The sequence below is a fragment of the Peromyscus californicus genome, unplaced genomic scaffold, assembly GCF_007827085.1.
Source record: "Peromyscus californicus insignis strain IS unplaced genomic scaffold, ASM782708v3 Scaffold_4__1_contigs__length_199733344, whole genome shotgun sequence".
Taxonomy (NCBI): domain Eukaryota; kingdom Metazoa; phylum Chordata; class Mammalia; order Rodentia; family Cricetidae; genus Peromyscus; species Peromyscus californicus.
This window is the reverse complement of record NW_026294562.1, coordinates 175,358,573-175,379,632: the sequence shown is the minus strand read 5'-3', so window position 1 is coordinate 175,379,632 and position 21,060 is coordinate 175,358,573. Positions and strand designations below refer to the sequence as shown.

Genomic DNA, 21,060 nt, shown 5'->3' with positions numbered 1-21,060 from the left:
TATCCGCCCTTCCTCCCCAAATTGGGGCCCCGCTGAGACTGACAGTTCTATTCACCAATTACTTCCCTGCTGCGCGGCAACAAGCCCCGCCCCCTGCAGTTCCCGGGCGGGTCTGGCCGGAGACACTGGATCCCATCCGCCAATAAGAAGACGCCGCAGTCCCCGTCCCCCAGACGCGGACCAATCGTGCTAGACCAGCAGGGCGGGCAGTGCCTCCTGGCGGCCGCAAGGCTTCACTGCAGCTGTCCGCCCCACTCAGTGTCGCCGCGCTGCCTACCTGAGTAGGAGCGCTCCGGGGCGGGGGTGCGGTCGTGCAATAGGAAGCGGAGTGCTTTGCAAGCTTCCCGTGGGACACCCGCTAACCCGGCCGGACACCGAGTCCGGTGCATCCCCAGCCGGTCTCTCTGGTTTCCATTTTTGGTGCTCCAAGTGCCCCGCTCGTAGCAGCCATGCCTCTCAGCCGCAGTCTCTCTATGTCCTCGCTTCCAGGACTGGAAGACTGGGAAGATGAGTTCGACCCGGAGAACACAGTGCTTTTCGAGGTGGCCTGGGAGGTGGCCAACAAGGGTGAGAACGCTAGCCTCGGTCCCATGACCGAGGAGGGCAGTCGAGGATGGGGGCCCAAAACTCTGATTCATACGGACACAGAGCTGCCGTGGGGGGACGCTTGGGTCCTGTGAAAAGCGCCTGTGACTTCTGTGTCCTTCTGAGAGTAGGCGTCCTAGGCCCTGGGGGGAAGGGACAAGAGACTACTCTTAAGATGGAAGGAGGCTTCAGGTCCTGCGATCTAGGGGAGAAGGCACTCAGAGAAAGATTCCTGGGTCTTGGAGGGAGGTTTTCGAGGGCCGAGAGACCTGGGATCTGAAAGGGGAAGAGCTGATGCATGTAACCCTGGCGGGCGTTGGAGCTTTTGGGTCTATGGTCCAGAGGATGTGACTGTGGACTAGAAAGAGCTGCTCCTAAAAGTTGGGATTCATGAATTCTTCAGGGAGCATGGCGGACCTGACCACTGTAGTGTAAAGATGGGGGTGGGGGGCTAGAATTCTTAGATCCAAGGTAGGAAAGAGTTGGGAACTTGAATGCCGAGCTGTGAAGGAGCCCAGGGCCGGAGCCATGGCTTCCTAAGAGGAGCGGTGTCTCCCTATGGCCCAGGTCACTTGCATGCTGGAATGGGAGGAACCCACAGCCCCCAGTTGTGTGTATGGGGGTCTAGGACCACTGCCTTCTTGCTCGTGAGGAGGCTGGGTTGGAATCCCCAGGAGCTGGGCTGTGTAGGTCAAAGTTTTCATTTTCTGAATCTTGGGGGAGAAAAAGACTGAGTTTCCGAGCATGGTGGGAACTGGCAGACTCAGGACTGTGTACTGCCAGGGTGCTGGTTCCAGATGAAGAAGCTGAAGACCCAGATTCCTAAATCTGAGGTGGGGTCACAGGAGGGGCAGGGCCCAGCCCTGAGTGAGCATAGTCAAGGGCCCTGGAGGTGAGGAATGTTAATTCCAGGTTCCTTTAGGTAACTGTGGGAAGCTAAATGGGGCCATGTACCATTCTTCCCAGTACATCTGAAAGTTGGGAGTTTAGAACCTGGGTCTTAGCAGGGCGGAGGTAGCGCACGCCTTTTATCCCAGCACTCAGGAGGCAGAGCCATGCAGATCTCTGTGAGTTCGAGGCCAGCATGGTCTACAGAGCGAGATCCAGGACAGGCTCCTAACTACACAGAGAAACCCTGTCTCGAAAAACCAAACTAAAACAAACAAACAAACAAACAGAGAGAGAACATGGGTCTCCGATCCTTGTTCTCCCAGCTCATAATTCCCTCAGACTAGGAGCCCTTCCTGTCCCAGGACCAGGATTCTAACTGGAGCCTGCTCCTCCCTCGACATCCTTTCTCCACTAGACCCAGGAGGGCTGCCCTCCGGTCTGCTCTCCATGACCCAAGCAAGCCCCAGCCCCTACCTCCTCTGATTCCCAAGCTTGGGCTCCTGCTGGTCTCCTGTCCCGTCACCCCGCAGGCAGGTCTCAAAGCTATGGACCAATGGTGGGGTTGTCTGTCCTTTGCACTTTGGCCCACAGTGGGCGGCATCTACACTGTGCTGCAGACGAAGGCCAAGGTGACGGGGGATGAATGGGGTGACAACTACTACCTAGTGGGACCATACACGGAGCAGGGTGTGAGGACCCAGGTGGAGCTGCTGGAGCCCCCAACGCCTGAACTGAAGAGGACTCTGGACTCCATGAACAGCAAGGGCTGTAAGGTGGGACACAGCCTACGGGGGGAGGGGGGGGCACGGGACGGGCCGGGGGGTCTGGGGCGGACGGAATGGACGGACATGACCTGCCAGCAGGGGCCTAGCAACAGACAGTAGAATGGAAACCGGAAGGCATGGATACAGTGGGTAGCGCTTTCCCAGCAGACCTAGGGAAGAAAGTGATAGACAGGTATGGGATCTGGTGAAGAGGGCCGGGGGGTACCAGATGTCTGTGAAACGTCAGATGGATGCAGGTGGATTTAAGCTACTCAGACCCACAGGGTAGAAACAAGCTGGAGCTAGACAGCAAGATAGCCAGAGCCAGGTGTTATGTGTAATCCCAGCACTCTGGACCATAACAAGATACTGTCTCAAAATAAATGAATAAAATAAAGAACAACAGCCAGACAAGCAAAAAGATGGACTATTGACGAAGAGAGGGGAGGCGGGGAATAGAGTCTGAGAGAGCCGAGCCAGGGACTAATGATAGGAGGCAAGGGGTGTGGCTCGGGATAGAGTCCCCTGCCTAGAACCCCCAATGAGGGACTAGGGGTGGGGCTCAGTGGTAGAGCCCCTGCGGAGCACGGTCCCTGTGTTCACTCTTAATCCCAGCACTCAGGAGACAGAGACAGGCAGATCTCTGGGAGTTTGAGGCCAGCCTGGTCTACAGAGAGAGTTCCAGGACAGCCAAAGCTGCACAGAGAAACCCTGTCCTGAAAAACAAGAAAGAAAGAAAGAAAGAAAGAAAGGAAGGAAGGAAGGAAGGAAGGAAGGAAGATGAGGGCCATAAAGAGAAAAACAGAGGGCAGGTGAGAAGAAGGAGAGAGCCTAAAGAGGTGTGTCTGTCCTCTGGAGAGAGGCCATGAGAGGCGGAAGTCACAAAATTAGGGACTGGAAGACAGACAGGTGCAGGGCGGGGTGGGCTCCAGCATCCAGTCAGGCCAGACCATGTCCCTACGGGACCCCAGAGCGGCCACATCCCTCCCCTAGGGCAGCTGTTCCTAATAATAGACCCCTCCCAGCAAAAGGGCAGACAACAGCTGGGCGGGGGAGGGGTACCCCAGTGAGACTCTGGCAGGACCAAGCTGGCTTGGGACAGAGGGACATCGAGTTTTAGGAACGTGGCAATGGGTAGGAAAGTTGTTAGATGTGTGATTACAGAACAGGAGATTGAGGAGAAAGTGGCGGGCTGCAATTCTGTCGGGCACAAATGGGGGCGGGGGGGGGGGGGCGGGGAGCGTGAGCCGGCTGAGCTCAGGACCAGGCTCGGGATAAGGCAGTGGGTGAGACATAAGGCTGGCTTGTCTGAACCTCCCTCTGCCTCTCTCTCAGGTGTATTTTGGGCGTTGGCTGATCGAGGGGGGACCCCTAGTGGTGCTCCTGGATGTGGGGGCCTCAGCCTGGGCCCTGGAGCGCTGGAAGGGGGAGCTTTGGGACACCTGCAACATCGGGGTACCCTGGTACGACCGTGAGGCCAATGACGCTGTCCTGTTTGGCTTCCTCACCACCTGGTTCCTGGGTGAGGTAGGCCCTGCGACAGACCCCGCCTCACTGGTGCTCTCTACCCAGACTTCAAACTCTCATCCTTCCCTCTTGGGCCAGAGGGTGGGCTTCCCCTGGGCATTCTTGGAATTGTGGGTTTTTAATCCAAGGGTCATGGCCATGGTTTGGGGGACATGAGTGCCCAGGAGTCTAGCTTCTTTCCTCAGAGCCCAGAAGAGCCAACCTCGGCTTCATTTTCTCTAATCTTCCAGGTGTAAACACACCAAGGCATTGCCTCCAGGGAGTCCTGTCAGTAGCAGGCCGGTTCACAGGAATTCTGGGAGTTGCTGTCTACTTGATATTGAGTGCGTCTGAGCACTTGGAGGGGACTCTTGGTGCTTACGGATCTTGAGTTGGTTTCAGAACCAGGAATCTGGGCTGCTCCACCACTCCCCTTATCCTAGAGTTTTTAAAAGTTTTAGGAAACTAGCCAGGCGGTGGTGGTACACCGCAGGCCTTTAATGCCAGCACTTGAGGGCAGAGGCAGGTGGATGTCTGCGAGTTCGAGGCCAGCCTGGTCTACAGAGTGAGTTCCAGGACAGGCTCCAAAGCTACACAGAGAAACCCTGTCTTGAAACACCCCTACAAAAAAAAAAAAAAGGTTTTGGGAAACTTAGCTACAATGCCCTAGGACAAACAGGAGCTACTTGATTCAAAGAATTCTGGACGTTTTTTACCCATAAAATTTTACTACCCCTGATTAAAATACCAAGTGTCCTGGAATTGTGAGCAGGACTTAGGGACATGGACATGTTGGTCCTTCCAGTTCTACCTTGCCAGGATTCAGACATTGGTAAACAAACAAACAACTCCTGAGGATGAGGTCAGCTGGTTGACCTAACTTGAGTTTAATTCCTTGTCTCTGCAAATGCTGCCTGCTGTGTGCATAATGTCAGTGGTCACCTCTCCCCTGATTCCTAGTCTGTCCGTGCTGGGGATTCCTCTGTGCCATGTGGAAACACCGTGACCCTGTCCCTCTTTCCCCATAGTTCCTGGCCCAGAGCGAAGAGAAGCCGTACGTGGTTGCCCACTTCCATGAATGGTTGGCAGGCGTTGGTCTGTGTCTGTGCCGTGCCCGGCGATTGCCAGTGGCCACCATCTTCACCACCCATGCCACACTGCTGGGCCGCTATCTGTGTGCTGGTGCCGTGGACTTCTACAACAACCTGGAGAATGTGAGCTGGGAGCATGGGAGACACAAGTATTGCATGACAGCCCAGAGCTCTGGCAGAGTCACGCTCCGTAGAGCCCAGGCTCCCAGCCCTTCCGCCATCAGACACAGGGCAGCCCCTGGCCCCCCTCCCTCAAACCCAAAGAACAGCCCAGACCCTGTTCTCAGAGTCCAGCTGCCGGTCCCAGTCTCCCTCAGGATGTCAGTGCAGTCCTGGGGCTCACCCCAGTCCTGTGCAGTCCTCTACCCTGACCCCCCCCCTTCCTGCCCAGTTCAATGTAGACAAAGAAGCAGGCGAGAGACAGATCTATCACCGCTACTGCATGGAGCGCGCGGCCGCCCACTGTGCTCACGTCTTCACCACTGTGTCCCAGATCACCGCCATTGAGGCTCAGCACCTCCTCAAGAGGAAGCCAGGTAGGGTCGGAGCTGTGGTCCCTCGCGTGGATGAGGTAAGGGAACATGCCAAGCCACGGAGAGTAGAACGTCAACTCTCCTAAGTCCTGGGTTGAGATGGTGACTTGTAAATGAAGCTGGCTGGCTGTGTCCTGGAGGGTAATAGGAGCTATAGTTCCTTTTTTTTCTCATTTCACAAGTGGCTAATATATGCCGATCTTCTGAAAGAAATGCAAATACACTGGGCTTTATTTTTGAATAAAGTAAGGTTGAAATTAGGTGTGCTCTTCCTGCCCCATATACTCCTCAACTTTGCCCTAGGTCCTGATGTGGCTTGTACTTTTTTTGTTGGTTTGTTGTAATTGTGTGTGTGTGTGTGTGTGTGTGTGTGTGTGTGTGTGTGTGTGCGCATACCAGTTTATGTTTCCATGCCTGTATTTGTCGAGACCAGAGGAGAATGGCAGGTGTCCTCTCTGTGACTATCTACCTATTTTTTAGAGGTTTATGTTATTTTTACTTATGTATATATGGGGGGGTATGTGCACCCACGTGTGCATGTGTGTGTGTGCGTGTGTGTGTGCATGTGTATGTTCACGGAGGGTAGAAGAGGACTTGGGTCCTGACCTTCAGATGGAGTTACAGGCTCTGTTAACCACCCAGAGTAGCTGCTACAAGAGCAGTAGGCTGGCTTGGCTGCTGGGCCGTTCCTCCCCACACCTTTAATAAGGCGGGGTCTCTCGTTGAACCTGGAGTTTTCCATTTTGCTGAGGCTATTTAAGCTCCCAGGATCGACCTATCTTCCCCCATCCCCAGTGCCGGGGTTACGGGCATACTTCGCCATGCCCAGCTTTCATTGAATGCTGTGGGTTTGATTTAGGACCTCTTTTTTATAAAATGTTAAGTTAGTATTTTCATAAGCATAGCTGTCAGTACCTCAACTCCTACAGATGGATGACCCCGTGGGGATCTGATGTACTCAGGGACTCTGGGAGGTGTGGCTTTTCCTCTGTCCTTCTCCCACTCTGAATTAGGAACTAAAAATACCACTGGTCCACTTCTCCCAAGATATACCTTCTCTTTCTCTTTTATTTTCTTCTTCAGCCAAGGTCTCACTTATGTACTCTGGGGTAGTCTTTTTCTTTTCTTTTTTCTTTCTTTCTTTTTTTCTTGTTTTTGGTTTTTTGAGACAGGGTTTCTCTGTGTAGCTTTCCGCCTGTCCTGGAACTCACTCTGTAGCCCAGGCTGGCCTTGAACTCACAGAGATCCGCCTGCCTCTGCCTCCCGAGTGCTGGGATTAAAGGCGTGCGCCACCACTGCCCGGCTCTCTGGGGTAGTCTTAAACTGAGGATTCAGTTACTGAAGTGCCTCAGTTTCCACAGTGTTGGGATTATTAGCATGCTCCCTCACACTTGGCCACAATACACTGTCTATCTTCATGCTTCTTTTAGGGGCTCAGCCATTTCTTCCCTGCATAGTTTTTAAAAACATTTTTTTATTCAATTGTGTGTCTGTGTCTGTGTGCATGTGTGCGTGCTCCCACGTACATGGACACTGGTTACTCTTCTGGAGGACCCAGGTTCAATCCCCAGCACCCACGTGGTGGCTTACAACCGTCTGTAATTCCACTTCCAGATCTGACACCCTCTTCTGGCCTTAGCAGGCAACATAGCCACATGTGGTGCAGAGCTGTACAAGCGGGCAAAACACCAATACACACAAAAGAAAAGGAATAAATCCAAAAAGTAAAATAAAAAGTGAAGAAGGCTCAAGTGTCGGAGCTGAGTCCGTCACACGGAGCTGAGCTCACGAAGGGGCCGCGGGACAGCGGGGAAGTCGCTTTCCCTTCCCGTAGGCATCAGTGACTTTGATGAGAATGAGGAATGAAATGTGGCCCTTCTCCCCGGTTCCTAGATATTGTGACCCCTAATGGGTTGAACGTGAAGAAGTTCTCTGCTATGCACGAGTTCCAGAACCTTCATGCTCAGAGCAAAGCCCGAATCCAGGAGTTTGTGCGTGGCCATTTCTATGGGTATGTGAGCCAGATGGCTAAGAGAGGGGGCCAGGGGTTGAGACTCCTGGAGCTGATGGAGGAGGGCTGGACTCAGGACCCTAGCTCTGAGGAAAGAAGACTCCCATGTCTCAGGGAGAGGGTGAAGCTATGTTCTCCATTCCATTCTTGATATCTAGAGCTATGAGTTGGGTATTAAATAAATATCCATCTAAGGCGGGAATCCTACAACTTGCATGTATCCCGCTGTTACCTGTGCATTGTAAAAAATGCTTTAGCCCTGAGGCTTCTGGGGTTTGTAGTTTTCAGAGCAGGGTTGGGAGCTTGCCTCACTCTTCCTGTGGCTTATTTTTAGGCACCTGGACTTCAACTTAGATAAGACTTTGTATTTCTTTATTGCTGGCCGCTACGAGTTCTCCAACAAGGGAGCTGATGTGTTCCTGGAAGCCTTGGCCCGGCTCAACTATCTGCTCAGAGTAAGGCCTGGTCCATGGAGGGGGAGCTAAAGGAGAAAAATGTGTACCTAGCCAGGGAGCCGGGGAGAGCAGAGACCTACCAGGTGGTTATGGAAACCCTTGGATAGGAGCAGAGCATAGGAACCCAGAAAGATCAGAAGTCAGGTCTGGTGGCACATGCCTATTATACCAATACCTGGGATGGGGGGGGGGGCAGCGAGGGGGGCCCTGAAGCAGAAGGATCAAAAATCCAAGGTCAGCTCTTTTTTTACAGAATGAATTCAAGATCAACCTGGGCAGTTTTGAGACCCTGTATCAAAATAAAAACAGGGCTGGGAACATGGCTCAGTGGTAGAGTACCTGCCTAGAATCCTCCAGTGAGGGGCTGGGGGTGTGGATCAGTGGTAGAGCCCTGCCTAGAATCCCCCAGTGAGGGGCTGGGGGTGTGGCTCAGTGGTAGAGCCCCTGCCTAGAATCCCCCAGTGAGGGGCTGGGGTGTGGTTCAGTGGTAGAGCCCCTGCCTAGAATCCCCCAGTGAGGGGCTGGAGTGTGGCTCAGTGGTAAGCCCCTGCCTAGAATCCCCCAATGAGGGGCTAGGGGTGTGGCTCAGTGGTAGAGCCCCTGCCTAGAATCCCCCAATGAGAGGCTGGGGTGTGGCTCAGTGGTTAAAGCACCTATCTATGCAGGAAACTTTGATTTTAATCTCCTTATATTGTTATAAAAAAAAGGAGATCCGAAGTCCCATAATTCCTAGCAGCGATGGCATGGTTGAGTCCAGCATCCTGACATCCCTCTGCTCCTTGTCCCAGGTGAATGGCAGTGAGCAAACCGTCGTTGCCTTCTTCATCATGCCGGCCCGGACCAACAACTTCAACGTGGAAACCCTGAAGGGCCAAGCCGTGCGCAAACAGCTGTGGTGAGCAGTCCTTGGCCAGACCCTGGGGGTCCGTACCTACCGTGTCCTTGGGCTTATCTCTCTGTGCCTATCTCTGACATGATCAGGATGCCACACCCGTTCCTAGTGACGTCAGCACTTAAAGCATGTGGCCTGGCTGGACAAGTGTGAGCATGTGCTTGGAGCAGATCATCCACAGTAAAGTTTCTGCCCTGCCACCAGCTGTGGCCTTCCTTGTTATTTAGCCGAGCCACTGCAGCCTCCCTGAGCCTGTTCCCTGCTCTCCGGAAGCCATCCGTTCATTGTCCACCAGTCTCTGAGTATCTCCATGTGGTGGGCGCTGTTCTGAGCATGTTTGAGAAGCGAGGAAGAGGTCGGAATACAGCTCAGCTGGAAGAGTGCCGGCCTGGTGCTCCATTTCTCTAATCCCAACCCTTGGGAAGGGGGGGCGGGAGGGTCAGAGGTCCAAGGTCAGGCTAAGCGCCAGGCTTCCCGGGCATGGAGGGGGCAGGTAGAGGAAAGAGGGGAAAGAGGAGAGGGGTCCAGGGTGGCTGGGTCAGCGTGTCCCAGCGAGGACGTGGGCTGCAGCCCTGGGAGGGTTGTAAGTCATGAGACAGCAGGGTGATAGTCTTTTCCGAACGTGTGTGCCAAGATGTTCCTCTCTCAGAATATTACTCCTCTTGTTTATAAAACAGGGCCCTAGTGTCACTGCCCAAGATTCATGCGAATCCTAATAATAGCTGACATTCTGGAAGGCTCAGTGGCTGGGCTTTCTTTTGACCTCTCAGGCTCTCTGCAACTCCTGAGGTTGATGCTATTTTTACACTCATCTCATAGATGAGTCACTGAAGCCAGAGAGGAAAGGCCACCTGTCCTCAGTGATGCATCTCAAGGAACTCAAGCGTTCTCCCGGCCTCTTCCTCCAATTTGAAGTCCCCCCCAGGGCATGGCTTCTCTACCAGACCTCAGTTTCTCTGTTGCTCCAAAGCCTGACAGTAAATAGTAGCTGGTGTGTATGTGGTATTTTTTCTCTCTCCCCTCCAGGGACACAGCCAATACAGTTAAGGAGAAATTCGGGAGGAAGCTTTACGAATCCTTACTAGTGTGAGTGCTCAGCCTTGGCTCTCTTCCCATTATTGGTAACCTGACCTGTCCCATCACTTCACTGTCAAATGTGTCCCCGTCCCTTGCAGGGGGAACCTCCCAGACATGAACAAGATGCTGGACAAGGAGGACTTCACTATGATGAAGAGAGCCATCTTTGCCACTCAGGTACAGTCAGCACCCCTGAGAAGAGTGCTGGCCATTCCCAGCATTTCCTGGGGCCTCTTGCCTCACAGGTTTCTGGGAGTTCTGTTTTCTTGGGTGGCCCTTTATCAAGGGTCCAGTTCTGAGGTCAACAGGAATGTCAGTGAGTTCCAGGACAGCCAGAGAAAACCCTGTCTCAAAAAACCAAAAAAGAGAGAGACAGAGACAGACGGAGTTTATCCTGGAGCCAAGCGTGACTATGGACCAGGAACACAGACTCAGGTCACCTGGAGCACCATGTACCAGCATGATAACAATTTTTTGACTTTTTATGATAACAGTACAAAGAAAGTAATAATGAAAGGTATTTTTTAAAATACATTGGTGGAGACCTCAGGTAAAGAGGGGAGCAGCAAAGGGGGGCATCTCAGCTAAGGGGCCATCATAGACCTAAGGTGCTGTCTGTGACATTTCTAGTCTTAGCTGGTGAAAACTGGGGTTGCGCTAAGTTGATACCCCCCAAAAGCTTTTATCTGTTAGTCATGGCTCTTATTAGGTCAGAGACAGGTGACGAGGAAGGGCTGTTTAGTAGACTGAAATAGCCCAAGAGAAATTTTTGTTGGTGGTATTGGTGGTGGATTTTATTGTGTTTTTGAAGAGTAGTTTTCTCTGCTTAGCCCTGGGCTACCCTGGATCACTCTGTATAGACCAGGCTGGCCCCAAACTCAGAGATCTGCCTGTTTCTACCTTTGGAGTGCTAGTATTAAAGGCGTGCATCACCATGTGGCTGTGTCTTACTTCCCACAGAACCCTCTGATTCCTCGGGTGGGAATTAAATGGATGGGGAACATTAGGAAGATGTGGCCCACAAAATGAGAACTTCATTTTGCACTGTATGACTGACTTCCTTTGCCCCCGAGGCTTCTGGGAGTTGGAGTTCTTTTATTTCCAGGGGTCAAGGGACTTTGGTGCCTATAGTCAGCATTGGTGAGGCTGAGTTTGGGGATCTAGACAGCTAACATGCACTACTGAGGTAGGATGCACTTTTGGATAAAATATTTCTGAAGTGAGGCAGCTGCTTCATACATGAATAACGCTAACGTGGGACTGCTTGGAGTCGGAGTTTGTGGCCCTCATACACCACCAATGTGTGTGCCCTTTAATGAGATGATGTAACAGTTGCAAAGAATTCTTCAGGGTAGAAAGGTCTCGGGTTTCCTATCAATCTATCTTTGTGTTGCAGCTGTGACTCCTGGGGGCAGGGGATGAATTTTCATAAGAAAACTACAACTCCCAGCTGCCCTACACCTTGCTCTCAAATGGACACAGCGGTCCACTTGACTGCCTCACTTGATCTTAGCCAAGAGACCGAGAAGTGATCCACTGGACGGCTTGACTGGGAGCGTCTAATTTCCTTGGGGTTTCCTTTTTGGGGGGGGAGGGGGGCAGGGCCAGCATTCTGCTGCCATCCTGGTTTATGTTACATGGTCACATCAACGAAGATGATGGTAAAGTCACATGGTTGCGTCCATCTTATCAAGGTTCCTTGGGGTTCCTTTAAGGACAGACAAAGGTATATAACAGAATACAGACACTTCCTCATAATCTGCGGAGTGCCTTAACACCAGCTCTGTCTCGGTTTAGCTGGATTTTTTTGTCATTTTGTTTTTGCTCAAAATAGTTGAAAGGAAAAGGCTGGGTTCTAGTCTGGAATTTGTTGACCTCTGTTGGTAGCATCTTCAGAACCCTGGTGTCGTCATGGCCCAGGAGCAAGCAGCAAATGGCCTGTCTCTCCCTTGACCCCCCCCCCCCCCACTTGTGATTTCTACAGCGGCAGTCTTTCCCCCCGGTGTGCACCCACAACATGCTAGATGACTCCTCAGACCCCATCCTGACCACTATTCGCCGAATTGGCCTTTTCAACAGTAGCGCTGACCGTGTGAAGGTGAGGGCTGGCCCGTGGTTGGGTCGGGTGGTGGGGTGGGTGTGCCGGGGGAAAGGGTTGTCCTTAGGCATCATGCTTCTTGTCTCTGTAGTTTATCAACTGTACTGTCTTAGGGTTTCCATTGCTGTGAAGAGACACCATGGTCACAGGAGTTCTTATAAGGGAGAACATTTAATTGGGCTGGCTTACAGTTCAAAGGTTTAGTCCATTATTATCATAGTGGGAATCATAGAGCCATGCAGGCAGACTTGGTACTGGCGAGGTAGATGAGAGTTCTCCATCAGGATCCGCAGACAGCAGGAAGAGACAGTGAGCCACTAGCCTGGCTTGAGCTTCTGAGATCTCAAAGCCTGCCCCCAGTGACACACTTCCTCCAACAAGGCCACAGCTACTAATGGTGTCACTCCCTATGAGCCTATGGGGGCCATTTTTATTCAAACCACCATATGCACTGTTTGGAAAGAACCTTGACTTCTGAGGCCAACTGAATTAAGTTGAGGTCTTTGGCTTGTTGTCCACTTTGCTGTGTATGTTTAGAGTAGTGTCCCCTCTCTGGACTACTCGGGGTGTTTAGGAAGTAGCTAAGCCCTTTTCTTCCATTGCCAGGTGATTTTTCACCCAGAGTTCCTCTCTTCCACAAGCCCTCTCCTCCCAGTGGACTATGAAGAGTTTGTCCGTGGCTGTCACCTTGGGGTCTTCCCCTCCTACTATGAGCCCTGGGGATACACGCCTGGTGAGTGCAGACGTGAGGGTGGCCGAGCGCCGGGGTCCGGAATGAACCTGCAACACGGCTCCTCAGTTGAGGGACGGTGGTAACAGCCCATCCTGTCCCCGTGTCCATTGTTGAGACACAGAAGTCGACGGGGCTCAGGACTAGACGACTGGTGTTCATTCCCAGTGGTTGTCACTAATAACCTCATCTCCAGTGTGCGGGTGTGTAACCCCTCAGAGCCATGAGCTGCTGATGAGCAAGACTGTCCCCAGTGCTCGCAGACCTGCTGTGTAGCCAAGGCTGGCCTTGAACTCCTGATCGTCTTGCTTCCACTTCCAGAGTGCTGGGGTTACCAGCCTGCACCACTGCGTCCTGTTTTTACAGTGGTGGCTGTCAGAACTAGGGCTTTGTGCTCGCCAGGCAAGCATTCTACCAGCTGAACTTCCTCCCCTGGTCCCCAACGCCTTTTGACTTCCTCTCCACACCTCTCTTCAGCCCTGAGCTCTGAGTTGGGGTATAATTAGCCCTCATTGGGGAGGAGACTATGGGTTTTTTTTTTTGTTTATTTATTTATTGTTTGGTTTGGTTTTTTCTTTTTCTTTTTTTTTTTTTTTTTTTTTGGTTTTTCGAGACAGGGTTTCTCTGTGTAGCTTTGCGCCTTTCCTGGGACTCACTTGGTAGCCCAGGCTGGCCTCGAACTCACAGAGATCCGCCTGGTTCTGCCTCCCGAGTGCTGGGATTAAAGGCGTGCGCCACCACCGCCCGGCTGGTTTGGTTTTTTTTCAAGACGGTTTCTCTGTGTAGTTTTGGTGCCTGTCCTGGATCTTGCTCTGTAGACCAGGCTGACCTCGAACTCACAGAGATCCGCCTATCTCTGCCTCCCGAGTGCTGAGATTAAAGGCATGCGCCACCACTGCCCAGCTTATTTTTGTTTTTTAGGCAGGGTTTTGTGAAACCCAAGCTGGCCTCAAGCTCACATGTATCTGAGGATGGCCTTGAACTCTTGACCTTCCTACCTCTATCTTTTTAGTGTATTATAGGCATGTTCATCAAATCTGTGTGTGTGTGTATGTGTGTTTCTGTGTCTGTCTGTGTCTACGTATCTGTCTCTCTCACACATACCCAGTGAATTATTATTTCTCTTCCTTACAGGGGTTGGGTGAGGGATTACTCAAAGGTGTGTGGGCAGCTCTAAAGCAGGTATATCACAGAGTAAGTCTCACCCATCTCCGTGACTGCCGAGATGGGGCCTCCCCCCACACTCTGTGCTGTAGGACCTCCTAAGACCACAAGACCAAGGAAAGCTGGAGCAGGATTCCATAGATCTGGGAGGAGATGTTGGCAGGAGTGGCTAGAATCTCCAGAGAGGTGTAATGCCCCACCCCCTCTTTCTGTGGGGGCGCATCAGCAGGCCCGGTCTTGAAAGTCACCACATTGCCCTATGAAGATAATAATGGTTGTTATGCCTGGAGAGCATTGTTCTATCATGGGATCTCTGTTGCCTAGGCTTGAACTCATGGCAGTCCTTGCCTTCGCTCACTGAGCCTTGGGATCACTATATATATTATTATATCTCACTCTGAGATCTTTTCTTACCTCTAGTGGAAACAGACTGTGAGCTGGGTGTGGTAGCACACTGGGAAAGCTGAGGCAGGAGAGTCATCATTTCAAGGCCTGCCTGGGCTCCCTCAAAAGCAAACCACTAACCAGCAGCTAGCGTGTATACCTGTAATGCTAACTAATGGGATGCAGAGGCAGGAGGATTAGGAGTTCAAGGTCATCCTTGGCTACCTAGTGAGATCAGGGCCATCCTGGGCTACATGAGACCCTGTCTCAAACAATAGGGCCTGGAGAGATGGCTCATCAATTAAGAACACTGACCAAGCGAGAAGTAGTGGTGTATACAATCCCAGTCCCCGTGGGCAGAAGCAGGCATATCTCTCTCTGTGAGTTTGAGGACAGCCTGGTCTACATAGTGAGTTCCTGTCTCGAGAAAACCAAAAATAAAATAAAATAGAGGACTTATATTCAAATCCTAGTTGGATTCCAGGGGATTCAACATTTTCTTTTGGCCTCTGCAGGCACTACATACATGTGGGCAAAACACCCATACAGATAAAAGATAAAAAAATTTCAAAACTACCAACCTATGGCCATGTAATAATCCAAAGCTTATACTCTGGCACACACACACACACACACACACACACACACACACACACACACACACTGTATCTTAATGTTGTTGCGGTTAAGTAAAGTTCTATCTGTCTGTCTGTCTGTCTGTCTGTCTATTTATTTTGAGACAGGGTTTCTCTGTGTAACAGCTGCCCTGGAACTCTCCCTGTAGACCAGGCCTGCCTCTGCCTCCCGAGGGCTGGGATTAAAGGTGTGCGCCACCACCGCCCCGCGGTTAAGTGAAGTTCTTTATGTGAGCCCGGCGCTAGTGTTCCATAAATAAATATCCTCTTCATCACGGACTTTTTCGCAGATTCACTTTTCTGAGTCTCTTAGCTTCTCTTCTAGAAATGTGGGGACCCCTCAGCACCCTTGCGGGTGCAGTGGGAATGCACTTGGCCCACGTGCCAGCAGGTGGCAGTGTAGAGGCGTCTCTTGCGGGGCAGGCTGGAGAGAAAGACCAGTTGAGTTTGCATTTCCCATTCTTGGCCCTCCAGCGGAGTGCACCGTCATGGGCATCCCCAGCATCTCCACCAACCTCTCTGGCTTTGGCTGCTTCATGGAAGAACACATCGCAGACCCCTCAGCTTACGGTCAGTGCGAACGGAAGACAGCATGGGGCCTGGCCCACAATTCAGACCTTTTTTTTTTTTTTTTAATAAACCCTGATCTCTGCCTCTGTAGGCATCTACATTCTGGATCGGAGGTTCCGCAGCCTGGATGATTCGTGCTCACAGCTCACCTCCTTCCTCTACAGCTTCTGTCAGCAGAGCCGGCGACAGCGCATCATCCAGCGGAACCGCACAGAGCGGCTGTCAGACCTGTTGGATTGGAAGTACCTAGGCCGGGTATGACCCACTTCCCTTTCCTTAGCCTCCTCTGGTTCTGTAGCCATCTGACTGGTGTGTCTAAAGGCTCCAGTGTCACTGAGCAGAGGGAAGGGGACATGTAGCAGGACCAGAATGAGAGACTGCTGGAGTCACCCAAATGGGCTAGAGCTGGAGATGGACGGGCGGTGGTGGCGCGCGCCTTTAATCAATCCCAGCACTTAGGACGCAGAGGCGGGCGGATCTCTGTGAGTTCGAGGCCAGCCTGGTCTACAGAGCCAGATCCAGGACAGGCACCAAAACTACACAGAGAAGCCCTGTCTCAAAAAGTGGCTGGGATTAAAGGCGCTACCAAGTGAGTTCCAGGAGAGGCGCAAAGCTACACAGAGAAACCCTGTGTCTCGAAAAACCAAAAAAAAAAAAAAATAAAATAAAAATTAAAAAAAAAAAAAAAAAAAAGTGGCTGGGATTTATCTGCCACTAGCTTGAGTGTAACCTCTGTCCTTGACGCGTTTTGCTCTTCTTTCTGCCCAGTACTACATGTCCGCACGCCACATGGCTCTGGCCAAGGCCTTTCCGGATCATTTCACCTATGAGCCCCATGAGGTAGATGCTGTAAGTGAAGCGGGGCCAATGCCGGGCAGGGACGGGCTGATTTGGGACTGATTTCGGTTGGTTGGCGGACACCTCTAGGGACTGAGGTGGCATCCATTCCCTCTGTTTTGTGCCTGCTCCGGGGCATGCAGACCCAGGGCTACCGTTACCCACGGCCAGCCTCCGTGCCGCCATCGCCCTCACTGTCTCGACACTCCAGCCCACACCAGAGTGAGGATGAGGAAGAGCCCCGGGATGGACCCCTGGGGGAAGACGGTGAGCGCTATGATGAGGAAGAAGAGGCTGCCAAGGACCGCCGCAACATCCGAGCACCAGAGTGGCCACGCCGGGCCTCCTGTTCCTCCTCCACTGGCGGAAGCAAGAGAAGCAACTCAGTGGATACTGGACCCTCCAGCTCACTCAGCACGCCCTCCGAGCCCCTGAGTCCTACCAGTTCCGTGGGCGAGGAGCGCAACTAAGCCTCTCTCCCCGGCTCCCTGCCTGCCCTGCGTCCCTCCTGGGGGCCTATACAGATGGGAGGGTACCCGAGTACCACTCCAGACCGAGTGAGACCCCTACCAGTGTGGTCCATAGCCCAGTTCAGACACTCCAGCCCTTCGGCTCCGATCTTGGGAGTCCCCACACTCCACTCCGCTGTGCCTTTCTCGAATTGCAGAACACATTCTTTATGCTCTGGCTTAGATTGGGTCCCAGAGGCCAGGAATCTGCCTTTGTTCTTCAATGCCAGAGGTTTTGGGACACCTGGTGTGTTGTTTTCCAGGCTGTGGCTTCGTTTGATCCTACAGCCATACAGAGGATGCTATGCGCAGGCCTGCCCTCAGAACCACCTGTTAGAATCTGTGCGGCCTCCCTGCAACTGGGACAGCCAAGTTCAGAGTTAGGACACCTCAGGGATTAACATAGTTGACTATGGGGCCGGAAAGGTAGCTCAGTTGTCAGTGCTTGCCTAGCATGCCCGAAGCCCTGGGATTTAGCTCTAGCACCCCCTAAACCTGGTGTGGTGGTGCACATCTGTAATTCCAGCACTCAGTAGGTAGAGGTATAATGGCCAGGAGTTTAAGGTCATCTGCTACGTAGGGAGTTAGTTCATGGCTAGGTTGGGCAACATGAAAGACTGTCTCAAAATCCAGCAAAGCAAAGGTCAGAATGTTTATGGTCCTCCATTTCAACCCACAACTGGGATGCCCGGACAGGCTGCAAGGTTGCTCTCCCCGGATGTCATGTTCATTTCTTCAAGGGAGCATGCAGAGTTGGACCAGAGGTTATTCTTCCCCTTGGTCTGGTGTCCCCTCCAGGAACCCCACAACTAACTGCCCAGCCTACTGTGAAACAGCTGGGCTCTGGCTCCCAGTGGCCAAATCGGGAGTCTTGTCACTGTGCTGCACCCCGGTCCCCTTTCCTGATCTAGAAACAAGGAGCCAACTGGCTTCTTGAAGCCCCACATGTACCTCGAGGCCTTTCTGCCTGCAAGCTTGTCCTGCCCCAGCTTCTGTGAATGGGCGGGCCCCTCACGTGCTGTGTCTGGCCTGAGGCCTTTCTTGGTTTGCGTTTGGAGGGGGAGGGCAGAAGGCGTGTGATTGGAGTGTGTTCAGAGATGAAAAAAATATACCTGTATTTAAGAGTTGCAAGTGTAACTGGACTCTTGATTGGTGGGTCTCCCTCCTTCCCCAATTCTCTATTTTTAAGTTTAATTTTTACGGATAGGCTCTTGGCACATACCCCGGGGTGGCTCAAATTCACGGCGGTCCTGCCTTCAGCCTCTTAAGAGCTGGCACTACAATACCAGGAGTCCCGGCTTCCTCTTGGTTTTAGTTGTGCTCCTGCCTGCTCCAGTCTTCTGTGGAAAGCTTTGGGTTACTGTTCTGAGATCCCAGTGCTTTTCTTCAGGAAAGGTGAATCTGACTGCTTAGATTTGAGATGCAAGTGGAAAAGATGCTTCGGTGACCTGAGGTGGGAAGCGGCTGACATGGAAGTCACTGGTGTACACAGCGGAGGATCTGGAGTGCAAAGCCTCCCTGACTGTAGAGTGAATTCCTAGTGCCAGCTTGGGCAATTTGGCAAGACTCAGTCTCCAATAGTGAGAAGCAGCCTAGGGGTGTGGCTAAGCAGGATGTCAGCCCAACAGGCAAGAACCTAGGCTCCACCCCCAGGACTTAGTTGTATTGGGGGGTCATTTTCCTGCTCATGTGACTGCTTACCCTCAAAATCATGAGTCTCTACCAGTGCAATGATATGGTCGGTTCATACAGCCCCTCGTATGTTGACATACTGGGCTGACACAGCAGTGTTGTCCAGTATCCCCCATCCTATCCACCCTGTGCTTCCCATGTTTGGGCAGCGGTACCAAGTTTCACATCCTTTTTTTGTTTTGAGACAGGGTTTCTCTGTAGCTTTGGCACCTTTCGTGGAACTCCTCTGTAGCCCAGGCTGGCCTCGAACTCAAGAGATCCACCTGCCTCTGCCTCCCATGTGCTGGGATTAAAGGCGTGCGCCACCACTGCCAGGCCTTCCGGGGGGCCCCAACCTCTAGGTCAGCATTCAGTGGACGTCCTGTGACCCCAGCTGCCCCACCCTAGCAGGCCTTGCACTGGCACTTCCCAGAAGCCAGGCAACTGGTTTTAGCTTCCGTTTGCAGTCTTAGCCAGCTCCGTCTAATGTGCTCTCAGGAGTGTAGCTCATTGAGGGTTACTCTCTGGCGGAGTAACAAAATTAACCAAGGACTGCAGCAGACTCCCAGGACCTGGACGTGCGAAGGCAGGTATCACCACCCTGTAGGTGAAGATCCCACCAACTATGTGGGTTCCCACAGGAAACAAGACCAGGGCCCACCTTTTCTTTCCCTGTGACACCCTCACAGAAACAGAAAAATCACCAGCTGCTATTTCAAAATGCTTTATTTTCACTTGGTCCCGAGACTTGGGAGGGGCTCCAGAGCGGTTAACAAAGCTGCCTAGAGGTTCGGGTGAAGGTCCTGAGGCTGGCTGGTGCAGAGCAGAGGAGGGAGCCCCTTGGAAGGTGAGGCCTCCTAGTCATGCTTGAGAGTGAGCCTCTCGAAGAGGTACTCGCCCAAAGATGGCGAGGGCACACCGGTCTGCGCTGGCACACCGGTCTGCGCTGGCTGCGGCCCAGTCACCCTGCGGAGGTTGGTCAGGTGGTTGCCCATCTTCTTGATGAGCTTCACCTCCACATCCAGGAAGTGGTTTTCCAGGAAGTCACAGAGCTGCAAAGGAAGGAGACATCAGACACCCAGTTGTCAGAGGCAGGTGTGAGCTGGAGGCAGGTGGAGTGTTCCTGGGAGTTCACAGCCAATACAGCAGCAGCAGTCTTGCCAAAGGGAAAAGGGATTGACAAGGCACTTACGTGAGGATCTGTGCGAGCAGAAGCCAGGGCATGAAGATCCAAGAGGGCCTGGTTCAGGCTCTTCTCCAGGACCAGGGCAGCTTCCATGGCCTCCAGGGATTTACCCCACTCATCCTGAGACGGCTTCTACACAGCAGAATACAATCACAATGTCTCAGAATTAGCCTTACACACTCCCTCAGCCAAGGACAAAACTGACTGCACAGGAAGTGGGTACAGTGGGGAAACATGGCCCATGTCCTTAATCGCACCAGGGATTGGGAGGTAACACAGGCAGATCTCTAGAGTTCGAGGCAACCTGGTCTACATCCTGAGTTCCAGGCCCATTAGGTAGGGCTACAAACTGAGAGCCTGCCTCCCCCAGACTGCAGCAGTCCTGTGTCCTAAACTTTCCCTGCGTTTCCCGCATTTAGTTGCCTCTACCCACATGCCCCAGGAGCCCACGTGGTGACCTGGCTTGTGACACCCTGTCGTCCCCCAACGTCCTGCCAATCCCCAGCCCCACACACACCCACCTCAAGAACGGCAGGCAACTTCCCGGCCGCCCGACCCCATCCGATCACATGCCCGCGGCACGCTCGGCCGAGTCCCAAGTCCGCCGCCGCTCTTACCTGCACGTCCTGGAATAGTGCGCGGCCTCCGCGTTCGTTCTGCATCTTGAGCAGCCGCTCGGCGCCCTCGCGCTTCTCCTCGGCCAACTCGCGGAAGAAGTGGCCGACGCCCTCCAGAGCCACGTCATCCCGGTCAAAATAGTAGCCCTGCGGGAAGAAGTATCACAACCGAGAGTTGACGGGGCGGGGCGGGTCGATCTGTGATTTCGAAGGCAGCCTGGCCTGCACGGAGAGTTCCCGCAGGCAGTCCACACAGTGCGTGCGTGACGCTGTCTGAAAACAAGGGCTGTGAGGGGGCGAGGCCGGAGCACGAGGTCTCCGCCCTCGGTGGAACAAAGGAGGCCGCGCATGCGCCGCGGGGCGGGCGAGGGCCAGCTCGGCGGGCAAGCCCCGGGCTACTCACCAGAGAGAGGTAGGTGTAGGAGGCCCGCAGGTGCAAGTTGACCAGGCGGTTCACCGCAGCCTCCACTTCGGTGGAGTAATTCTGACGGACCTGGGAGCTCATGGCTGATACGCAGTGGAGCTAACCGCGGAGAGACGGTGCTGGCTGGTCCTGCGAGCCGAAGGCGGCGAGGAGGTGGTCCCAGAGGCTGCGACTGGAGACACTGGGGGGCGGTCGGACGCTAACAAAGGGAGGCCCCGGGTCTGCTCCGTCCAAACACTGTTGAAGCAAGACACAGACGCGGGAGCTCCGGCGCTGCTCGGCCGAGGCGAGCGCGGCTCCTTTTATAGCATGCGGACCCCCGGGGGGCGGGACGGGCGGGACCAGGGACCAGCCAATCGGCGGCCGTGTGAGGCGGAGCTGGAAAACGGCACCTGACCAATCCTGAGCTGAGGAGACCCTCGGCCCCGCC

The 21,060-nt window shown here is 53.2% G+C and overlaps 2 protein-coding genes across 2 annotated transcripts; one reads left to right on the top strand and one right to left on the bottom strand.

Annotated features, from left to right (window-relative positions):
- Positions 1 to 235: 235 nt before the first annotated feature.
- On the top strand, positions 236 to 17,859 carry Gys1 (glycogen synthase 1). The gene is made up of 16 exons (XM_052761239.1): positions 236 to 567; positions 2,068 to 2,249; positions 3,576 to 3,767; positions 4,775 to 4,960; positions 5,229 to 5,373; positions 7,264 to 7,381; positions 7,716 to 7,836; positions 8,625 to 8,731; positions 9,755 to 9,814; positions 9,904 to 9,982; positions 11,790 to 11,903; positions 12,510 to 12,636; positions 15,291 to 15,386; positions 15,478 to 15,641; positions 16,155 to 16,235; positions 16,367 to 17,859. Exons 1-16 carry the CDS (start codon positions 450 to 452, stop codon positions 16,691 to 16,693), a joined length of 2,217 nt encoding a protein of 738 aa, XP_052617199.1. The 5' UTR covers positions 236 to 449; the 3' UTR covers positions 16,694 to 17,859.
- Positions 17,860 to 19,111: 1,252 nt separating this feature from the next.
- On the bottom strand, positions 19,112 to 20,917 carry Ftl (ferritin light chain). Its single transcript, XM_052762203.1, has 4 exons — positions 20,610 to 20,917; positions 20,207 to 20,353; positions 19,596 to 19,721; positions 19,112 to 19,455 (listed from the first exon to the last, which is right to left on the bottom strand). The coding sequence occupies exons 1-4, from the start codon at positions 20,709 to 20,711 to the stop codon at positions 19,261 to 19,263; spliced, it is 570 nt and encodes a 189-aa protein (XP_052618163.1). The 5' UTR covers positions 20,712 to 20,917; the 3' UTR covers positions 19,112 to 19,260.
- Between the last annotated feature and the right edge of the window lie 143 nt (positions 20,918 to 21,060).

Coding starts and splice junctions, on each gene's coding strand:
- Gys1 (XM_052761239.1), top strand. CDS start 450: ATGCCTCTCAGCCGCAGTCTCTCTATGTCCTCGCTTCCAGGACTGGAA. Junction 9,983..11,789: donor GAGCCATCTTTGCCACTCAG/GTACAGTCAGCA, acceptor TGATTTCTACAG/CGGCAGTCTTTCCCCCCGGT. Junction 15,642..16,154: donor ATTGGAAGTACCTAGGCCGG/GTATGACCCACT, acceptor CTTTCTGCCCAG/TACTACATGTCCGCACGCCA.
- Ftl (XM_052762203.1), bottom strand. CDS start 20,711: ATGAGCTCCCAGGTCCGTCAGAATTACTCCACCGAAGTGGAGGCTGCG. Junction 20,354..20,609: donor CCTACACCTACCTCTCTCTG/GTGAGTAGCCCG, acceptor TTCTTCCCGCAG/GGCTACTATTTTGACCGGGA. Junction 19,722..20,206: donor CACTATTCCAGGACGTGCAG/GTAAGAGCGGCG, acceptor TCTGCTGTGTAG/AAGCCGTCTCAGGATGAGTG.